The sequence below is a fragment of the Rhincodon typus genome, chromosome 21 (genome assembly GCF_021869965.1).
Source record: "Rhincodon typus isolate 14 chromosome 21, sRhiTyp1.1, whole genome shotgun sequence".
NCBI lineage: Eukaryota > Metazoa > Chordata > Chondrichthyes > Orectolobiformes > Rhincodontidae > Rhincodon > Rhincodon typus.
In genome coordinates this window covers 7983262-8005591 of record NC_063352.1, presented here as the reverse complement: position 1 = coordinate 8005591, position 22330 = coordinate 7983262, and the positions used below count along the sequence as shown (strand labels likewise).

The following is a 22330-nucleotide window of genomic DNA, read 5'->3' as shown; positions in this document are numbered from 1 at the left end:
ACCTTTGTTTTTTTTTTTCTCAACCACTGATATGATCGAGCTTTTCCCCAGTTATTGTCATTTTAAAAGTTTAAAAATTAAATTTGCTTGCTGAAATTTTTCAGTCCCTGCTGTTTTTATTGAGGCTTGATATAGAGGGTTAGAACAGTTTTCAACAAGTCCTAAGTGATAAATAGATCCTTGTATTCTCTGATTATAACACACTCTCGTCTTCGGGAGTTGAAAATATTCACTATACTAATCCCAACTTGTTTTCATTTGGGTACCAGGCGTTTTGTAACAGAAATTGCCTGTAATGCCTGGTATCGCAAGTGATGACTGAGTGTTCATAAAGTGGCAAGTGTGTTTGACAGGAAATATTATTTTGATCAAGCCGTATTAAGTACAGGTTTTTGTCTTCATGTGTTTTGTTTAATTTCCACTGGAATAAAAAAAACAGGCTGGTAGACTACTAGGTAGGATAGATATGGAAGCTTGATAGGCTATGGAAGCTTGCTAGGCCAGGGATGGAAAGAAATTAGCACACTTGAATATTTCACAAATTCAGAAGTTTTTTTAATGTCCAAGAAAACATTAGTTGCCTTTAGAGCATTGCTGAAGCTAGAACTTGACAAAGTGTAGCATTCCATTCTTCATAATTGAACATTTTGGCTTTCATAACTCCAGTCACATCCTACATAACCAATTTCACCCTGTTTGCTGAAAACTGCAATATTAGTCATGGACAACTTGGTTTACAAAAAATGTAAACTGTTATAATGTAGAATACTCTACCTGCTGGAACTGCCTAGAATTTTAGTTTGATAGTTTGAAAAACTCCAGGGTTTACGTACTTTTTAGGAACTCCTAATGTGTGAGAGGGCTGAAGTGTTGCAATGTTTTAATCACAACTGTAATAGAATGATTACGATTGAACAGTTCGAAATGGTTCTTTGTGTATCTGTGTGTGCAAGTGTAGTGCAATGGAAATAATAATTCAATTTAACAATGGATATGTTGATACACATTGAGAGGATATTGGCATTTGACTAAAATTAATTTAATTCCTTGTATGTGTACAACATTGTGATTGTGAAGGGAGTGTTTCAAATTCAGGATTCTTGTCTTACATATTTTCTTGATGTACAGTTGTGATCATCATTCCCATTAGCAGTCTGAGCACCATGAGTTCAGAGGCATAGGGTATATTGTACCCCAGAGGGATAACAATAGTGTCCTCTTAAAATAGATTTTGGTGTTGTTTTTGCATGTATGCTTCTGCAGGCTCTTTGAAAATATTTCTAGAGCCGGGTATAAATCATGATATTGTTTTATTTCACAGCAAGCAAGTTTGCAAACTAAGTATCAATGAACAGACACAATGTGTGCAATTTGACTTTATGTAATAGTACAAAATAACATGCTCCCATTCCCTACATCAGGTTATCCTTGTAGATGTAAACAGACATACTTCAAAATATTCTCTGTCCTTTCTGAATGTAAGGAGAACTGGCACTCTCAGCCTTCTTTAAGAGTTTGACCACACATAGATCTTTCTCTTTTAATCCCAGTTCACAGTTTTCAATTAAGCCTTTGCCTTTACTGAGCACCCAGGAGTAGGGTTTATCCCCTTCACTTAGGGACTGAAGTTCTTGGGAAGCAACTTCAAAACAGTTCAATGGCATTTAATTGTACTTTGTCTCAGTGCCACATTTATTTCAATTTGTGTGAATGCACTTGACTTTTAAGACTCCAATCTTAAGTATAGTTTTCATCTGCCCTGACTTTTTCTGAGGACAAATCATTAGAAAATCCAAAATGATGACCTAGGAGCTTCCACGTAGCATTGGGGGATTGGGGCTGGTCCCAATTTGAGTAAATTTTAGACTGAGCCTAAATTAGTTCAACTGCCATCTGGTCAATGAATGGAGTTTTGCCAGCATTTCAGAAGTCAGGTTAGTGATTTTGTAGACACCAAAGAATGTTTGTTTTTAGGAAAGTAGTTTGACTGGAGAAAATGAACTAGTTAAAGTTTACTAAATTGGTGCATTCAGAATTGGAATCATTAGGGGACAAGTAAATGTAAAAGATTTGTTAAAACAGAAGTCACACTCTCATGATGTACTCCATGCAAATGCATGAATTGATAACAGATTTAGTCAGGAGAGTTTGTACAGAATCAAATACCAAAGAACTTTGTGAAATTCTGAAGAAGAGTAAATTTTTTTTAGCGTATCCCTCTTTAGTTAAATATTGCTTGCTGAATGGTTCCAGTTGTGGGTTTATGTATCTTTTTGGTTGTTGATTTACCCATAATGAACCTAGAGACAAGAGAGAAAATTTCTGGTTCTGTTCTTCCACTCATCACAAATAGAAATCTTCAGTTATAAGATCAGAGTATGATTCCTCACCATGCTCAGATTTGGTTTTTCTAATTGCAGCAAGTAAAGGACGACCCTCACTTTCATCACTTTCTGCTCAGTCAGTCTGAGAAGGTAAGATGGTGTATTTAGTGTGCAGTCTAGTAGTGCAATTTTTTTGCCAGTGATAAACAAAACACCAGACAGCAGAAACCTCTGGTCTCCTTTTTTTTAATCTATGCTTCACTTTTCCATTTTCATTTTCCTAGATTTGTTGCTTCTGTGCTTTACTTCATTGGTGAGAAGACTTTGGTTACCTGCCAGTTTGTTTAGTTACCTGAGAGTGTAACTGCTGCAGAGAAAGTTGGTGTAGTATTGTTTTTATTGCACTCAGGATTCATGGAGCATCCTGCTTTATTACACAACCAAAGTTAGGTTCACCGCTGGTTTAGTAGAGGTGGTGGCAGAAATGGAATGAAGACGGGTAATTCAGAGACTCGGGCTAATGCTCTGGGGACATGAGTTCCAATCACACCATGACAGGTGGTAAAATTTGAATTTAAGTAAACTAGTTTGGAACTGAAAGCTAGTCTTGGTTTTGGTGACCCTGAAACCATCAACAATTGTTGTAAATAAAAATCATCTGATTCACTAATGATCTTTAGGGAAGGGAATCTATCATCTTTACCTGGTCTGACTGACTTATGACTCCAGATCCACAGTAATGTAACACTCAACTGCCCTCTAAAATTGTCTAGCAAACTACTCAGTTCAAAGGGCATTTGAGGATGTCCTCATCTTGAAAAAGAATAAGCAAAGGTAACAAAAGGAAATTATCCTATTGCCAGAACGTAACTAGATTAACCTGTTACTATGCCATAAAAATATTAGTCAGTTAATTTCTGGTGCCTTTACTTTCGCTTAAATATCCTGAAGTTTGAATAAAGTATAAATCCTAAGGTTAATTATTTGATTTTTCACATAGTTTTGAAAGTTCATTTAAATTTTAAAAATATTGCATATTATTTCACCAAATGTTTAGGTCTATTAAACTTGAGAAAAAACATTTCTTCAAAGACCTCCCAATGCGGCAAATGCTTTTGTAACTAGTAAAGCTTAAAGTCTAAAATTTAAAAGCTGCTTTGAGTTTGCAAGTAGGTCTATGGGGAGGGAAATTTAAATAAAATCAAAGACTCATTTTGATGCAAACTGCATTTGTAATGCTAATGATTTGGTGTACTTTAGGCCTGTAAAATCGTATGAAGAGCTAATTTTGCTGGGTTGTAAGGTTGGAAAGGGGGTGTTGATGATGAATTATCAGCCCTCTCACCCCTCTGGGATGAACCAGAGCATCAGACTTCAGCGAGCTGGCGGATTAATGGAGAATATAGAAGTCGCAGTCTGTCATTGAGTTGTTCCATTACACTGTGCTGTGGACTTTTGAGTCAGTAATCACTGAAACGTATTTGTCAAGGATTTCCCCTGTCAGCGGTTAGAAGCCAGATTTTAAAAGTTAAAGCATTTACAATCAGGTGTATTTGGATTTCTAATGGTAATTTGAGTAATAATTGTTTCCCAAGAAGAGATGCAATCTGGCAAGCATTACATCATATTAGTGGAGTGTTGCTGAGTATTTCCATTTTTGATTAATTACCAGAACTTTATTTTTAAACAAACTTCAAAAAATTATATCCAAAATTTTTCAAAATATTTCCATTTCTGTCTTCACTTTATACGTATATATTCACATACATAAATAAAAAGAACAGCGCAACACAGGAGCAAGCCCTTCAGCCCACCAAGTCAGTGCCGACCATGTTGCAATTCTAAACTAATCCCATCTGCATGTATACAGCCATATCCATCTATTCACTGACTGTTCGTGTTGTCTGTCCTAATGCCTCTTAAACATTGCTCTCGTTTCTGTTTTTACCACCTCCTTTGGCAACATGTTCCAGGCACCCAAAAACGTGCCCCGCACATCTCCTTTAAACATATCCCTGCCCCCGCCTCCTCACCTTAAACTTACACCCCCTAGTATTTGTCATTTCCTCCCCAGGAATAAGACTCCAACAATCCACCCTATCCTTGTCTCTCATAATTTTATGTATCAGGTCACTCCTCAGTTTCCGATGCTCGAGCAAAAACAATCTGTCTGTCCAACTTCTCCTGACAACTAATACAATCTATTCCATGCAACATCCTGGTAAACTACTTTTGTACCCACTCCAAAACTTCCACATCCTTCCTATTGTGTAGCTATTTTTATACTTGATGTAAAGTTTTAAAAACATGCCTTAATTTTCGTGTTTTTCATTTCCTTGGCTGTGTGAGAATTCTTTAATGTGATTGGCTGCTTGATGAGAACTGACTCCATGACAGTAGTTTCCAATAAAGAATGCCGCAATGCATTGCAGGCAGAGTTCAGACTCTTGCTGAAGTTGTTATATCTCTCAGCTAAGCTTTCTTTGAGTTCAGTGCTCTTGCTTCACCACCAGCTGCTAACACTGGATTGAAATATTCTTTGAAGGTATAAGTCAAAACTGGGAGAAATGTTTTCATTTGAAGCAGATGCTGCTGAACATTTATTAGTTGTGATAATTGTTTCGCATGAAGTGTGCTGGTCTTGTGACACAAAATACGACCAAATTACTCAGTTTGCAAAGCACTTTTTAAAAGCCTGAAGCTCCTCCAATTGCATATTCCCCTTTTCATTCTGAGCCTTCTCGTACCACCACTTTGGTTGAGAACTCAAATGAGCAAATTGCACTCTAGCTGTCCCTTTTGAAGTGTTCTGCAAGGATGACCACTTCTTGTTAGCAAATGTCGGGGTGCCCGGGGGTGTTTTTCTTATCCATTTGGAAAGCATTACCATTACCAATAATCTAGTGCCTGAAATCAACATGCCCTGTATTTGGTGATGACAGCAATATTTGGGCATAGCACATTGATACTTTAAATTATAATAACAGTTCAATGTGTTAATCACCCCTTCCCATTCTATATATTCAAAGATTCAACTGAACAGAGACCCATCTGGACTGTGGTTTTGAATATAGAATGGGGGTACTACTTTGTAATCTACAAAAGTAATTTTGCATAAAAGGTAAGGAAAGTGCCTGGCGAGTGCTTTTGTATTTAAATAACTGAAAACCAGTTTTTGTGTTTGATTTGGCATTTAGAGTGAGGCAGATTATTGGGAAAAGCAAGTTGAATGGCACCAATAATAACAAGGTGCAAATTAAACATAAATATGAGACTTGGGAAGACGCAATATTTCCAAAATCAGATCATGGGTCAAGAAACATGAATAGGGCTGTATTTTTCCAATCAATGAAGTTCACTGGGGAATGCTTAACAAATTTGTGCTGTGTTCTTCGTACAATTTTGTAACTGGCATTAGCCCATTTAAGATAATCTATGACCTGATTAGTAAACAACAGAACAATTTAATGGATATTATTTGGAAGAATAATATTTGAGAATGGATTTAAATATTCATTTGTTAACCATATCAATTCTAAAATCTATACTATAAACTTAGCAGTCACCTAATGGAAATTGGTGAAAATCATATTTTGTTTTTGCACAAATTTTGGGAGGCTGTAGGCCTCAAAAATCCTTAATTCTTAACACCCAAGCAGTGGTCACAATTTATGTATGTAACTGAATGGCCAATGAAATTTATCAAATTTGATTAAAGAAGTTTTTTTAATTAGGGCCACCATTTAAAAGCTCCATTTGAAACTGTAGTTGTTTGCTTTAGTTCTTTTTTTAAGTGGGTGACCTTGACTATATGTATATTAGCACTTTTTAATATAGTGTTCAGTGTAAGCCACTTCAGTTTGAATTCTTGTTCTCTGTAACACTATTTTAATGCATTTAGTCACATGAACTTAATGCATTCTTAACTCGGAAGATTAAATTGACAGTGGGATGGTGTGATCCAAGCTGTTAGGTCCTCTGTATTTGGTATAAACTTCAGAGTGACTAGGCAACAAAGAATCTTTTAACTTTCTAATCCTATAATTGAAATACATTTTATTTGGAAGTGGGTGAGTGGTAATTTGAAGGATGGGGTCAAGGAAAATGTTTGCTTTTGGTGGTTACAATAGCTGTTGTCCTCGTGTGTGTGTGTGTGTGTGTGTGTGTGTGTGTGTGTGTGTGTGTGTGTGTCTCTATTTTCATATATAGAGGGGCTAGTTTTAGAGATTCTGTAGAAATGTTCTTTTTAATTAGGCATCTTAACTGACACCAAAATAATTGAGATATCGACTTAACGTGTGGACACCTGAAATAATAACCAGATAACACTATGTTTATAAGATTGTATCATGTAAATGCCTGTTGAAGTTAAAGTACTTATCACCAAAGAAGTTATTTTCTTTCTGTGGTTCAAAAATATTAATTCCATTTTTATTCATTAACAGTCGGGGTCATGTTCTGCTATCATTCAAAAGCTGAAGACAACAGCAGAAGAGGTTGGTAATATGTTTGCGTTTTTCATTTTTAATTGTCTTTTGGAATAAGATAACTAGAGTTAGCTCTTGCTCATCCTTCCAAGCAGAATCATAAAATATTATAAGGCAGAAGGATGTCATTTCCAAGTGTTTTTTTCAAGTGCATAAGTTGCCCAGTTTAATCTTGTTCTCATATTAACTTTCATTCACTTTAATGACTCTCCTTGGTCAAGCAACTATTTTCCCCTTGTAAAAAAATGGACTTCAAAGGTTTGTGACAATGAAATTCTCATTTCTAGTATTAATAAAAATCAATTTAAATACTGCAATAATTTTTTGAGTTCCCCTTAAATTATTCTTGTGACTAACTCAAAAATTTATTTTGAGCCTTCTCAACTCCAGTGCAAATAACTAACTTTCCAGATCTGTTCACAAATCTATGCTGTATACTTTTCTGCTTCACAAATCTATCCTGTATACTTTTCATTGTCCTTCATTTCCTTCTCATGTGATGACCACAATTTTACACATTAGTTCAGTGTGCACCGATGAATATCTTGTATGTTCCACGTCAACTTCTTCTGTTTCCCTGGATGCAAAACCATGGATTTGCATTATTTCTGGCCCTGTCTTCTCAACTGTTAACTTTTAATGACCGGTAATAGCAGAATCCCTATATTCTCTATTGCATTTAAAGTCTTGCATTTGTTCTCATCACAGACATAGTGGGCCAAAGGGCCTGTTCCTGTGTTGCAGTGTTCTGTGTTCTAATGGTATGTTTCCTTTCTCTCCTGTTATTCAGTTAGTTATTCTATGTTGGAACTGGATCTGCCAGTACCGTTTTTTTCCAAGTTATCTGTGCTCTCACAGTAAATACAATCATGACAATTTGATATTTCCTGAATCCATATAGATGCATATAGTATCTTTAAGAAGTGAGCATTGGTCACCCTGAAACAGCAATTGCTCCACCGTTTCAGGTTGAGAAGCTGCCATTTACTGTTACCCAGTATTTCTGTCCACCAATAATCTCTAGCTGATTGTCATAATGCACCATTCTCTTTACCATGAATTTCTGTATGATGCCTTACAAAACAATTTTTGGAAAGCATAAATCATTTTTTTTCATTTGTTAGTTTTATAATGTTCTTTTGGGTTAATCAAATACAGCCTGTCTTTTAGAAATCCACCTCGACTCTTCTTGATCTGACTCGTGTTTCTTTTTGTGCTTTGTGGTTTATAGGCAACCAAAGTATGATCACAGCCTATAATTTTCATCTTTTTTGAAAAGAAATGTCACATTTACTATGTTACCATCCTCCGAGACAACTTTCCATCTCAATCACTTCTTTTAAAATGTTAGTTTATGGGATATGGGTGTCACTGGCCAATCAGCATTTATTGCACATCCCTAATTGCACTTAATGAGGAATCTTGGATGTAAATTTTGGATTGTGTTGTTTTCCCACCTTATGCTTGAGCAATTTTCTTTTCATGCATTTTGTCTTCAAATAGGCGTGTCTCATATTTATTCCACATCCCACTGCTGGTGCTTCTGAACTTGAGCTTCCTTTTCATTTTAAGCTTGTCTTCTTGTCTAGATTGGAATTAGTTTGTTCCTCTAGATTACAACATAATTTATCCTTGCACCTGATGCCTCCTACGCAGTATGACCATAGTATGACTTCTTCTCTTTCAGTTAAAGTGACTTAAACTCAGCATTTGTCTGGGAATTCGGTGTCACTTCTGATCCTCCTGGGCTTGGGAATGGTGCAGGAACTCTATTTACAATTGCTGCATTTTTTGTTTCAATATAGAGACCTTTTATATGTACATAACAGATTTATATGACTTTGCATTTATTCCAGAAATAAACCAGATTTCCAGCCTGTTTTATTTGACCAACAATTCATCACAAAAGTAGATGTATTAATAGCAAGGAAAGTACATTTGCAGAAATAGTTGTTGATTATGTTTTAAAATAGGGAAACAAGGTCTTAGTTTCAGAATAAAATAATCCTTTTGACACTGTAACTAATATCTGCTTTATTATCTCAAAATCAGTACATGCTGTAGTGTGATGGCAGGCAATGCACAAACCTTTCATTCTCTGTTTTATGTACATGTGAGAAGGTGGCTTTATGAAACGTTCATTCTACAATAAAGAAGTTGGTGCTAGAGCAAAACAGGCAGTAAGGCGGAATTAACCCTGATTCAGCATTGCTTCAGGAACTGTTATCCTTTGCTGAACTCTGGATATAGGTATTCTGTTAAATTTGCTAACTTGAAACTGAGTGGAGAATGTTGGTAATTCTGACCTTAAAGGAACTAATTAAGTGTCATCATTCCTAATGTAGCATTCATATCAGTGTAAAAATGTGCATAGTGATAATAGCACACTTTGCACTATGTATTCAGTTTGTAGCAATGCTGTGTATGTACACATGTATTATTGTTATCCAAAATTTATCCCAGTAGTCGTATGGTTACACTTAAAATATGGAATTGGTGAAGGTGATCCTTTTAAGGGTTCCTGGTTGAAATGTCACCTTGGAAAGTTAGTGAGCTATTTTCATTTAATCTCCACAGGAAGCAGAGTCAACATCCATTCAGGCAGCTGACAGTACAGCAACCAATGGTAGTGTGACTCCGACAGACAAAAGGTAAGGGTTTGAAAATGTTTAAACAATCTAAAATATCATCATCTGTTTGACAAAATTATTTCCTAAAGTCAAACGTGCCCAAAGTAAAGGGTGAAGTCACAAATTACCGAAACATAATTGCTGAAAGTCTGCTTTATTGAAAGGATCTGCAAATACTTGATTTGACAACCAGTCGCACATTTTGGCAAAATAGCTGCATCATACTTAGAAAGAGAGGGATAGAGAGCCTCATTGATGCTTTTAATTGCAGGTGGAGTTATGTTCAGTTGTGTCTCAATTGCTTTTCCAATAAAATGAGTACAGATCGTCAGTACTATTGAGTTGTGTTTCATTGATCAGAATAAATATCTAGTAATTAACCACTTCTGCATAAAATGGTCATAAAACTAAAATTGTGACCGCAGAAGGCTTCCCAGTCTTCTGGATTTATATGTTTACCTCTAGGGCTTTCATTACAATTCATTGTGTGTTAAACAGTATGAATCAACCGCAGGACTTGATTCCTTGCAGTTGCTGAGTCTAGTTTAATGTATTGAACTTTGCTGCTGTTTAACTAGTGGCTTATTCAGTCTGACATTTGATCTTCTTTCCACTTGTTGCAATAATTGAGAATCAGCCCACTTATACCATTCAAACCTTAGTCAGATGCAACCAGATTTACCGGAATTATTGTTTAAGGTTGAAAACCTGTACCTTCCTTTTGATGTTCCTTTTATATTTTCTGTGACTGAATATTTTGGGTGAATAAAATTCTCTCACTGATTGCTAAAATGTTCAACAGAAGATGGCCACATTGCAGTTTTGTCATATTGTATTAGACAAGAACATCTCTGGCTAGGTAGTGATTATGGACTTGGAGTTACAGGGAATTTGTGCCCACAAGACATTTCCTCTATCGATACAGCAATACCAAAAGAATCTAATTTGCATTATATGTCCGTTAAGTTTGTATATTGATGTGGTCACTCCCAAGTGTAACTTCAAATCCTGGTACGGACAAATCGCTGGATTTTAAAAGTAAACAGAAAATCAGTGATCCCATGAAATTTGCTTTTGTCTAATGACATATTCATCAACTAAATAACTTCTTAGGTTATGGATGATGCTGCTGGCTGTCAGCATATAGCTTTGACCTGGTCTTTATGCTTTTTCTGAGATGCCATAAATGGTACTGAGACACAACAATCATTAGTATCTTAACTTCTGACTTTATGATGGAAGATGGTCACTGATGAAGCAGCTCTAGGTGGTTGCCTACCCTGAATATCTCCTGCAGAAATGTGTTGGGGCTAAGTTGATTGTCCTTCACAAGAAATATGTCTATATATGCTGTTGTTGATTTCAATTTTGCCAAGGTCCCCTGCTCTTGCATTCAATCACATGCTGCCTTGATGTTAATGGTAGCACCATTCAGAACTTATCCATGCTTGGTCCAGTGTTGTAACCAGGTCTGGAGCCACATGGCTGTAGTGAGTCTCAAATTGAGCATCAGTTCACAAGTTATGGTTGATTATGTACCTGTTGACAAAATACCAGGAATATAAGGGTACTGTTTTTTAAGAAAGTGTTGGGTTGGGGGAGTAGGATACAGTGAGCTTAATACATGTAAAAGGTATTTTAATTGGAGAAAATCAAGAACTTAGGATGGATAGATGTCTAATCAATCCCAGAGTTTTGGAAAGAGGTAGATGGTGTAATCAGTAAATGACTAAATCATGAATTTTAGTTGTAATTTACTCTTGATTCAAGAATCATGCTTTTTGACTTCAAACATTATAAATGCCATTCCCTTACTCTCAAATAGAAAGAATGGGAAACCACGTAATGACGCAAGGTGGTTTAACATCTGTTATGTGGAATTTCCTGAAATCTGTCATCTGAGATGGTGTGAATGGGCACTTGGACAATTATAAGATGATCAAACAGAGTTGGTGTGGATTTGTGAAAGATGTGCCATCTCTGAAAAACCTAGGTGAATTTTCTTGAGGTCACTAGTGCAATAGATAAATAAACCTGAGGTTGACTAAATGGACCTTAGAGTACATTTGACCCAAGCCCATTTGCATTATTTACAAATAAAATTGACAGCAATAAATGAAAGATAATAATAGCTTAAATTGAGGTCAAGTAATTTAAGCTTGGTTCGGATTCCTCTGAGTTTAGCTAGTCAAGTGATGATCTAATCAGTGTTTGTTTAATTAAAAATGATCTGTTTGCAAAAAAACAATTTCCCCTCTTTGGAGAATTGAAAACAATGGGGTATCTTTTAAAAATTGGACTGAATTGTTTTGGAGGAAAATTCAGTGGCACTTTTTCCAGTCCAAGGATAGTGCAAATCTGGAACATCTCCAAAAAGTGGTGCATGCTTTGCCAAATTTTTGAGATTTGTTCTTCGTCAGATAAGACGACGAAGGGATACAAGTTAAAATCAGGCAAGTGGGATTAAGCTATAGATGAACCATGATGTTCTAGCTGAAAGGACTGAAGAACCAATTCCCATTCCTGTCTTCATACATGAGTAACTTTGTAAGTTCACTTTTAACATATTTAGTAAGTCATTAAGCTGAAAGGGCTAAATGCTGATTTTTCAATGGATTTGGCCGCTGAAGTTAGAGTAAAAGTACCAAATGATCAGCTTTTCTTATCAAATCAATTTACAACAAAATGTAAATTGTACATATTTATGTGTATGGAGTAGCCAGCTCTTTAATGAGTAGATTTTAAATAGAATGCTTTAATTTTAGGCTTTACTTGGAAAGCAAGCTATACAGATTTATGAACCAAAGTCTAAGTTATAAATTGTAGTTCTTTATGCTGATTACTTGAATGCTTAATTTAGTTGTACTACAAGGTAGTAATTGTGAAAGTATTAAATGGTGAACAAATCCAGAGCCTAGAGAGGCTTCATCAATGTTCTCTGATTAAATAACTGAGAATTAATCAATGTCAATATTGCCTGTTTTCTGTTTTTCTGAATATTTGTGTAAGCTGATCTAATACTGGGGAACCAAGTTGAAAGAGCTGCTGAATTAGCATTTGGTTGAAGTGACTTGATCATTTAAACATCCTGTGTTTGTAGCCAATAGCTGAGATGCCTTGTATTGGGTTCAGTAATCAAGGCAACAAATTCTTTCTACTTCATCAACTCAGATGAAAACTGCATACTTAGGGAAATCAAAAAAACCTTCCACTTAATTTTGCAGCTATCTGTTTCAGTGATGATACTCCTTCAAACCTTTGTGTGAATTATTTTGATAGTTTCTGTTCTATGCCATTTTAAATTATGAAATTACTTTCCAGTTACATTTACAGTATACATTGAACAACCTGTTGAATGAGGTTGCCAGCTCTTTGAACCACTTTGTGAAATAGGTTCACATTGCATTTCCAGTAGAAATGTTTTATCGGAATCAGATTTTAATTAAAAGCCATCTCTGTCAACTGAACAGATTTTTTTTTTAAGAGGGGAGTAATAAAAGATTTTGATTCCTGTTTTTGCAGGATAGGATTTCTTGGTCTAGGCTTAATGGGAAGTGGAATAGTTGCAAATCTCTTGAAAATGGGACACACTGTTACAGTGTGGAATCGCACAGGAGAAAAGGTATGCCCCCTTAAAACTTCTATATTTTGCGTCCACATCGTCAGTTGTTGTCACCTTTGCCACATTGTCAAAGTTATTATGGATTGAACCCCCACTTCGGAGACTTTGCATAATTCGGACGGATGCTTCAGTGCATTGTCGGTGGTACTTTTTTTTTTTGCTTCTGTTGAACATATGGCATTTTTGAGAGAAAACAGGAGAATTTTCCCATTGAATATTGCTGAAAATAGATTATTTTGGTCTGTGTGTCATTTGCTGCATAAGTTGGCTGCTGGGTTCTCCTATATTCAGCAGCAATTACACATTAAAAGTACTTCATTGCCTGTAAAGTACTTTGGGTGTCCTGACGTTGTGAAAGGTGTTATAGAAATCCAAGTACATCTGGCTTTGTCTTTACTTTTCTCAAATAAAAGCAGAGTACTATGCATTCTGGAGATCTAATCTAAAAACAAAATACTGGAGAAACTCGGAGATAGTAAGAACTGCCGATGCTGGAGTCTGAGATAACACAGTGTGGAGCTGGAGAAACATAGCAGGCCAGGCAGCATCAGCGGAGCAGGAAAGCTTAAAAAAAACGTGTCTGAAGAAGGGTCCCGACCCGAAACGTCAGCTTTCCTGCTCCGCTGATGCTGCCTGGCCTGCTGTGCTCCTCCAGCTCCACGCTGTGTTTACTGCAGAAATTCAGCAGGTCTGGCAGCATCAGTGGAGAGAGAAAGACAGTTAAAATTTCAACTCCAGTATAAGTCACATAAGATGTCCTAACAGCCTGAGAAACACTAGTATCACTGCCTATGTAAAATAGAGATTATCTGGCAAAAACAATGAATTGGATATGAAGCATCTTCAGCCATATGCCTCTTTCAGGACATTCAATGTTTTATTTCTGGCAGGACTTTGTCCACTTCCAAAAGCTGACGTTAAGGCTGAAATTAGAAAGGTATTAAGCCCATCCAAGTAACTCTGTAACCCAGAACTTTAGTGAGAGACTCATATTCTGAAAGTACCTTTCTGAAATGAATATATGTAAGTGATTTCCTTTTGAAGTGAAAATTTATCAAATACCTCTTAATTTTGTGGCAGTGCGACCGTTTTCTTCAGGAAGGGGCACGTTTAGGACGTACTCCAGCAGAGGTGGTTTCTATGTGTGATATCACACTCTCCTGCATTTCTGACCCAAAGGCAGCTAAAGACGTAAGTACGTTTTTTTAATGTTTTTTGACTGAGCAGCAAAGAATCCTGATGATCAATACCTTGATTTTCTTTGTAAATACCATTTAATTTTACGGAGAGGAATGCTAACACATCAACATGACACTCATCTTTTTTTAAAGAAGAAACTAACAATCTGTATTTGCAGCAAGTTTACTTTGTGCTTTCAGCTGGTTCTGGGTCCCAGTGGGGTACTGCAAGGGATTCGACCAGGCAAGTGTTATGTTGACATGTCCACAGTGGATCCTGAGACGTCCACAGAAATCTCACAGGTATGACCAGACTTCTTACAAACCATAAGATTCAGCATGTACCAATCTTTAGTTCAGCTGCATGAACTTAAACACCTGCATACTCCAGATATTTGATATATATATATTGATTTAATAGAGATACTCAAGAAAATGTAGTCATTTTGCAAATGTGAAGAAAATTAATTAATATAATATTTGAAGTAACTTCTACAAATTAGTACTTTTTCACAGTCCAAAGATTGCTTAGCGGCATTGAAGATGACTGGCTCATCTGGTCCTAAGCCGAGGTTGCTTTGAATTAAATGAGAAGCCCTATAAATCAGCAATAGTAAACTTCATTCTGAAATGTAGATTCTACTTGCAGCTTTCTTACAGTTGTTATCTGTCCTGTTTTTACCTCACGTGTGATACTTTGCTTCATCAATTTGTCTGAAGGGGTACTGGTTAGTTAAATAACTAATGTGCGCATCAAAATAATGGCACCAGCGTGAGTTTTAAACCCTGTTGACTGAGGTATATTCTGGGCCTGTCTCCTCTCCCTAGCTTCTGTTTTAGTTTAAGTCATGTCCTTATTTCTAGCTTGATGCATAACTTCCAAGAATCTCCTTTCAGACAGAGAATTGTGGAAGGAGATTCATCTGAAGTAATTTCTTTGGTGAACCAAATACAAGAAGTGCATTCTATCTCTCTAGAATTTTCAGTTTCTTATATGTTGTTCCCTGATAGCACATAATGTTTCGAGCACGATGTCTTCTAGCCACTTTTGGCTTTCTGATTCTTGGTTCTGATTTTTCTGATCAACTCCAGTCTCCCAGCCTGCCTCAATCCCCTGCAATTTGCCTACCGACATAACAGGTCTACAGAAGAGGCCATATCCGAAGTCCTGCACTCATCCCTGGAACATCTGGACAACAAAAGCACCAAAATCAGACTCCTGTTCGTGACTACAGCTCCACCTTCAACACCATTATCCCCCCCAGACTGATCTCAAAACTGTGTGACCTTGGTCTGGGCTCTGCCCTCTGCAACTGGATCCTCAGCTTTCTGACCTACAGGCCACAATCAGTGAGAATAGGTAACTGCACCTCCTCCACAATAACAGTCAACACTGGAGCCCCCCAAGGATGCATCCTCAGTCCCCTACTGTACTCCTTGTACATCTATGACTGTGTTGTCAAATTCGAAACGAACGCCATCTACAAGTTCGCTGACAACACCACCATAGTGGGACGGATATCTAACAACGATGAGTCAAATTATAGAAGGCAGATAGAAGGCTTAGTGATGTGGTGCAATCTGTCTCAACGTCAGCAAAACTAAAGAACTGATCATCAACTTCAGAAAGGAGGAGAACACCACCTCCCCCCCGCCACACCCCACATCAACAGAACTGAGGTTGAGAGACTGAAGAGCATCAAGTTCCTCGGCATGACGATAACCAGCGACCTGTCCTTGATTTCCCACACAAATGCGACCCTCCAGAAGGCACAACAATGTCTCCTCTTCCTCAGGCAGCTCAGGAAATCTGGCATGTTCATAAGCTCCCTCACCAACTTCTACAGATGCACCATTGAAAGCATACTATCTGGGTGCATAACGGCCTGGTATGGAACTGCTCTGCCCAGAACCGTAAGAAACTACAGAAAGTGGTGTGCACGGCCCAGACCATCACGGAAGCCAACCTTCCATCCATGGACTCCATTTACATGGCTTGCAGCTGCGAAAAGGTAGCGAACATCATCAAAGACCCATCGCATCCCGGTAATGATCTCCTACAAACCCTTCCGTCAGGCAGAAGATACAGAAGCCTGAACACCTGCACAAGCAGTTCAGGAACAGCTTCCTTCTGGCCGTTATCAGACTGTTGAATGGACTCTAGCCTCAAATAATGTAACCTGTATGCCTCGTGCCTCTAAGTCTTTTTCATCTGTGCATCCTTTGCTTGCTGTGATTTGCCTGTACTGCTCGTAAACAAAGCTTTTCACTGTATTTCAGTACCCTTGACAATAAATTAATCAATCAATCAATCAATCCTCAGATAGGCCTTGTGTTCCCATTCCTAACTTCTAGTTTGGTTTGATTTTGTTTTTACATTTTTGTTTGTTCATTCTCTTGCAACAAAGCGTTGTGTGGAAGATGTAGGAAGATGCCTTCCCACATGGCTCATCGGGCAAATGTATCACAGCTGAGCCATTCCAAAAGTGAATATTCCAAATTTGGCCTGATGAATACTGACTTAGCTGAGATGGAGTACAAATGCAAAAAAAAATGACTTTATGGAGGGTAAATATCAGTTGCAGTTGTCTTTTCTGAACATTGCCCTTACTGAGAGTGCATGGTATGGTCATTGCTTAAAGGTAGTATTGAAAGGGTGAGATACTAATTGTACTTTGAGATTTGCAGTTGATAAAATGTACTGTTGTCATCCATTCTTGGAATATTATGTGATATGCTTGATGACTGTGAGAGTATATGAATTTTTGACCACAGCTTATAAAATATTTAATTCTAATTTGTCATGATTGGTGTGATGATGCAAAAGTTATCACAGCAGGGATTATTCTGTAAAAGATGAAATGGATCTGGTTGACTGTGGTTCAAAACTCTCACGTACAGTTGCCTTAGATGTCATGAGTGATGTTTAAATGTTTTCCTGACTTAAAGTATGATCTAACATTCCAATGGATGCTTTAGTTCCATGACCCAATTCTTTGATTCCACCCCTGTGCCGGTGCTTCTTTAAGACTAAAGTTTGTGGACCTTTCTGGGATCTACTTTTAATTTAACAGACTCCATAGGAGCCAGGACTGACCTGTAATTGTTTGTCCATTGCTCAGGTGATCACTTCCAGAGGGGGTCGGTTTCTTGAAGCACCAGTCTCTGGCAATCGGCAGCTTTCAGAAAATGGAATGCTGGTGATCCTTGCTGCTGGAGATAAAGCTTTATTTGACGAATGTAGCAGCTGTTTTCAGGCCATGGGGAAGAAGTCATTCTATTTGGGTAGGTCAATGTTTACATAATCCTCAAATTATTTCTCCCTTAAGCTCTGTTTTTGAATCATCTTGATGGAATTGTTTTAGGTTCTGTCAAGCTCAACATCTTTGAATACGTTTTTCCTGGGTTAGATATGATTCTCCAATCTCGAGCCCAAGCAACAAGAATTAAAAATTTTGAGTATCAACTGGCAAACCAAGTGTTCCTCAATAACATAGCTCTTTTTGGTACAGAATGTTATTTGAAGAAATCTATTGGTCGCTTCACTTTTTAAAATTCATTAACAACAATTCTTTTTCATCTTACTAATTTCATGTAAATTTTCCATATTGTGTAAGCTGCGGAACTAACTATTAGAACTGGATAAAAGTGACTGAGCTTGAAATTTAGCCCTGAGTGGAGAAGTTGTAGAAGTAAAATGATCTGATCAATGAAATGTTCTGTCTTAAAAGATTGTCTGTTTACCCCTTAACCTTATCAACCTTGCTCATTTTTTCCATATGCTATGAAATAACACCAGTATTTACTGTTCGCCTTTAAACTGCTTTAGATGAAAATTAACCTGAAGAATGAGTAGCTTTGTCCTTTTTTTTTTTGGAAGACATCCCTAATGGGGAGACTTTGTTTTACAAAAACAAACATCTCATCCTGCTAGTGCTCAATTTGTGTAACTAATTTGTCTGAGGGCAAAGTAGCACAAATGCTGGAAATCTGAAATAAAAGCAGAAAGGGCTAGAAATACTCAGTAGATCGGGCAACATCTGCAAAGAAACAGTTAATATTTCAGGCCCTGACGAAGGGTGTAAACCCGAAATGTCGACTGTTCTGCTCCTTTGATGCTGCCTGACCTGCTGTGTTCCTCCAGCTCCACACTGTATTGACTCTGATTCCAGCATCTGCAGCTCTTGCTCTCTCCGAACATTTCAGGTTTATGACCCTTTAACAAAACTTGACTTGATTATTAACTCTTCACGTCAATGCAGTTACTGTCAACCTGACTACTTACAGCAACTTTTGCTTATAATTGAGGGTGTGGTTTAGGCTGTCTGGTAGTCTCAGATGTCGTGTAAGATTGTTTTTTATGCACAAGTTCTGCTTTCAGGACTAAGTAAAGCACACGATTGAACGAGTTTAAAACTATTGTTTCCTTTTCAGGTGAGGTGGGCAATGCTTCAAAGATGATGCTGATTGTAAATATGATCCTCGGCAGTTTCATGGCTTCTCTAGCAGAAGGATTCACGTTGGCTAAAATAGCAAGTCAATCGCAAGAAGTATTGCTTTACATCTTGAGTCAGGGACCTTTGGCAAGTTCGTTTTTGGATCAGAAGTGCCAAAGTAACTAACTTTTCTATTTATCTTTGAGGGGGCGTAGATGTTGGTCGAAGAGAGAATTAGTTCAGGCAAGGGATGCTGTTCAAAATAAAAACACTGGAAGGACTGCGGATGCTATAAATCAGGAACAAAAACAAAGTTGCTGGAAAAGCTCAGCAGGTCTGGCAGCATCTGTAAAGGGAAAAACAGAGTGAAGGGATTCTCTTCGTCAGAAATGTAACTAAATCCATATTAAATAAAACAGTTTAATTTACAGTCAAAATCCAGGTGCGGTGCTGTTACTGAAAGCCAATTGGGAATTCGTATTGGTTTTAATACAAGACTGTGTTTTATGCAATATTTTTATACTGGCCTATTTAGAGTCACAGTCATACAGCAAGGAAACAGACCCTTCAGTCCAACTTGTGCATGCCTCTAAACCTTTCCTATTCAAGTGCCTGTCCAAATGTCTTTTAAATGTTGTAACTGTACCTGCCTTTACCACTTCCTCCAGTAGCTCATTCCATACATGCACCACCCTCTGTATGAAAAAGTTGCCCCTCAGAGCCCTTTTAAATCTTTCCCCTCTCACCTTAAACTTATGTCCCCTATTTTGAACTCCCCCACCCTTGGAAAAAGTCCTTGGCTATTCACCTTATCTATGCCCGTCATAATTTTATAAACCTCAATAAGGTCGCCCCTCAGCCTCCGATGCTTCAGGGAAAAGTCCCAGCCTATCCAAACTCTCCTTATAATTCAAACCCTCCAGTCCTAGCAACATCCTTCTGATACCAGGGTGACCAGAATTTTATGGAGTATGCCACATGTGGCCTCACCCAATGTCTTGTACAGCAACAGCATGATGTCCCAACTCCTATACTCAATGCTCTGACTAATGATGGCAAGCGTGCCAAATGCCACCTTCACCACCCCTGCTTTCAAGGAACTGTTAAACTGTACTGCTGGATCCCTCTGTTTATCAACAGTCCCTGGGTCCTAACATTAACTATTTAAGTCCGGCCCTGGTTTGCCTTATCAAAATGCAACACCTTGCATTTATCTAAATTAAACTCTATGAGCCACTTCTTAGCCACTGCCTATCTGATCAAGATCTCTTTGTACGCTTAGATAACCTTCACTCTCCACTATGCCACCAATTCATGAACAAGCTTTAGAAGCTGTGATATTAGACACTAATCTTTCAGTTTATAGGCCTGCATTATTGAGCACATGAAATAATTTTGTAAATTGGGCCCTAAAATAGCCCTAGATAAAAACACAAAGCAGTAAATATTCAAGTTTCCTCTGAGCTTTCTTTTGGATACTATAAAGCTATGTATGGTTTGAAAAGTGTTTGGTTGAGAATCTGCAAGTGCAAGGCTTTGAAAGCTGGAAGAGTTTGTGCACTGGACAAATGACTCCTTTGGAGATATGTATTTAGTAATCCAAATTGGTTGTATTTATGCCTACAAAGTTCAAATTATGGGTTTTCACCAGGGGTTGTGATTATTGACATACAAGATTTAAGCTCAAAGATAATCTAAAGCTCCTGTAAGTGAATGAAAAATTGTCAGTGAAGCTTGTGGAACAAGTTACTCTCTGTAGAATTTCTGAACAGAAATGGTCCCTCCACCTCACTTGAAACATGGAAAACTGGAGCACAGGTTGATGCAGTGTCTGCAAACCACAAAGGATTGCTTGCACAACTGCATGAAACAGACCTGAAGATCACTTTTGGGCTTTGATTTTGGACAGACAGTAATTATTCATGCCAGTGGAATAGAATTGGATTTTACTATATGGTGGACTAGAATACTACATGGTTGTGCCACAGCCAAACTGGACCCAGATTTTTGGCTGGTTGTAAGAACGAAGGTGAATCTGGAAGTTAGTTGTTTGCATATCATGCCTATTAAATCAGTTACTTTTGAAATTGTAACTGTGTATTTTACAGATAAGTGAACTTTAACCTTGCTTAATCTAAAGTTTTTGCATAACTATGTTCAAAGATTTATTATATGTAATAGTAAATGACCAACAAACCCATTGACTGTATCGCAATTCTTTCATCAGATATTTTGCAGGGAAACTTCAAGCCTGACTTCTTGTTGAAACACATACAAAAGGACCTCAGGTTAGCTATTGCTATGGGTGATTCTGTCAATCATTCAACTCCAATGGCGGCTGCAGCCAATGAAGTAAGTTCTCGACATGTTCTGCCCCAGTGTTTGTTTACAAATCAAATTTTCAAATAAAGAAACATTAGACTGGTTCCATGAATAAATGGCATGACATAGGCTACCTATTTACCATACTGAACAATTCAATAGATCGGGGTCAAATGGTGGCACTCAAAGAAAAGTATCCCTCGAGTTTCATTGGTGGGATACTAAGTGTGAGACTGGAATGATGTTCACAGTAGTCAGCACAGGACTTTCTATTTATTCCTAACTGCAATTCTAAAACAAAAATTGTGGAGTTTTTCTTTAAACGTTAGCATATCTGTGCTCACAATTTCTCAGCTTCTAATCTTCTGCTATTTGGTCCTTGCAATATCTTTAATATTTTAAACTGTATGTTTACTATTGCTTAGTTTTATGATAAACTACTTTGCACATCAAAATGAACTTTTTTCTTTCCTTAGATTGGTAGTTTATCCTGGCTTTTCTTATGCAGTCAGAGTTGACATTTTAATCCATCATATTTAATATTGCAGAACTTGGAGGCAAAGTTAGTTCTTTGTCAGTTATTTTTCATTGTTCAAGCTCAATTATTGTGCTCTTTATGAAAAGTTGTCTTTAAGATTGCCCTTACTCTTCCTTTCAATTTATTTATCATTTAGTAATTGAAGGGTTAAAAGTCCAAATCTACCCCGTTGTAGCATGTATTATTACAGCTGTTAGTCCTCAATTGTATGTTGTCCAATAGCTTTGATGTAACCTTAAACTTTCTGCAGAACAGGGAAGCCTCGGTAGAAAAAAATAAACAATTTGAAAGGTATAGTGAAAATTGCAGTATTGTCTACCGTAAGCATTACATCATAAAACTGTGTAATGACAGATATCAGTTCTGTTTGTTACTTGAGTTTTATCAGTAGATTTAGAAATATGTTCCTGCTACCTTTTTAAAGCTTTACAGTAAGGACAGTGCAATATGAAATACTTAATAGCAGCTTTGACTCTGATTGAGGGTAGCTATTAAAGACTGGCCAAGAGCCTCTGGCTTTGGACTTGAGATGTTCCGATGCCTCAAGGTCCAGATAATTTGCTGTGACTTGATCCCATTTGCTTAGAGCTAAATTTGGGGCTTCTGAAATTACCCAATTCTGTGGAACGTAGCTTCCCCCCCAGAATAAGATGTAGTTTTACCCTGAGATAATAAGGTGTGGAGCTGGATGAACACAGCAGGCCAAGCAGCATCAGAGGAGCAGGAAGGTTGACGTTTCGGGCCTAGACCCTTCTTCAGATTTTTTTCTGAAGAAGGGTCTAGGCCCAAAATG

The 22330-nt window shown here is 37.5% G+C and overlaps 1 protein-coding gene across 3 annotated transcripts in view; it reads left to right on the top strand.

Moving 5' to 3' along the window:
- glyr1 (glyoxylate reductase 1 homolog (Arabidopsis)) overlaps nt 1-21375 on the top strand; it is a 36929-nt gene extending 15554 nt beyond the window's left edge. The window contains exons 6-14 of one of the 3 annotated variants that reach the window (XM_048609698.1): nt 2421-2474; nt 6770-6820; nt 9389-9462; nt 12964-13063; nt 14144-14254; nt 14443-14544; nt 17364-17526; nt 18676-18855; nt 20905-21375. In XM_048609698.1, coding sequence (XP_048465655.1) covers nt 2421-2474; nt 6770-6820; nt 9389-9462; nt 12964-13063; nt 14144-14254; nt 14443-14544; nt 17364-17526; nt 18676-18855; nt 20905-21086 — 1017 coding nt within the window. In that variant the 3' untranslated portion in view covers nt 21087-21375. The remainder of the gene's footprint in view (nt 1-2420; nt 2475-6769; nt 6821-9388; nt 9463-12963; nt 13064-14143; nt 14255-14442; nt 14545-17363; nt 17527-18675; nt 18856-20904) is intronic. The other 2 variants (XM_020523418.2, XM_020523419.2) reach the window with 2 other exon arrangements.
- Nucleotides 21376-22330: the final 955 nt, after the last annotated feature.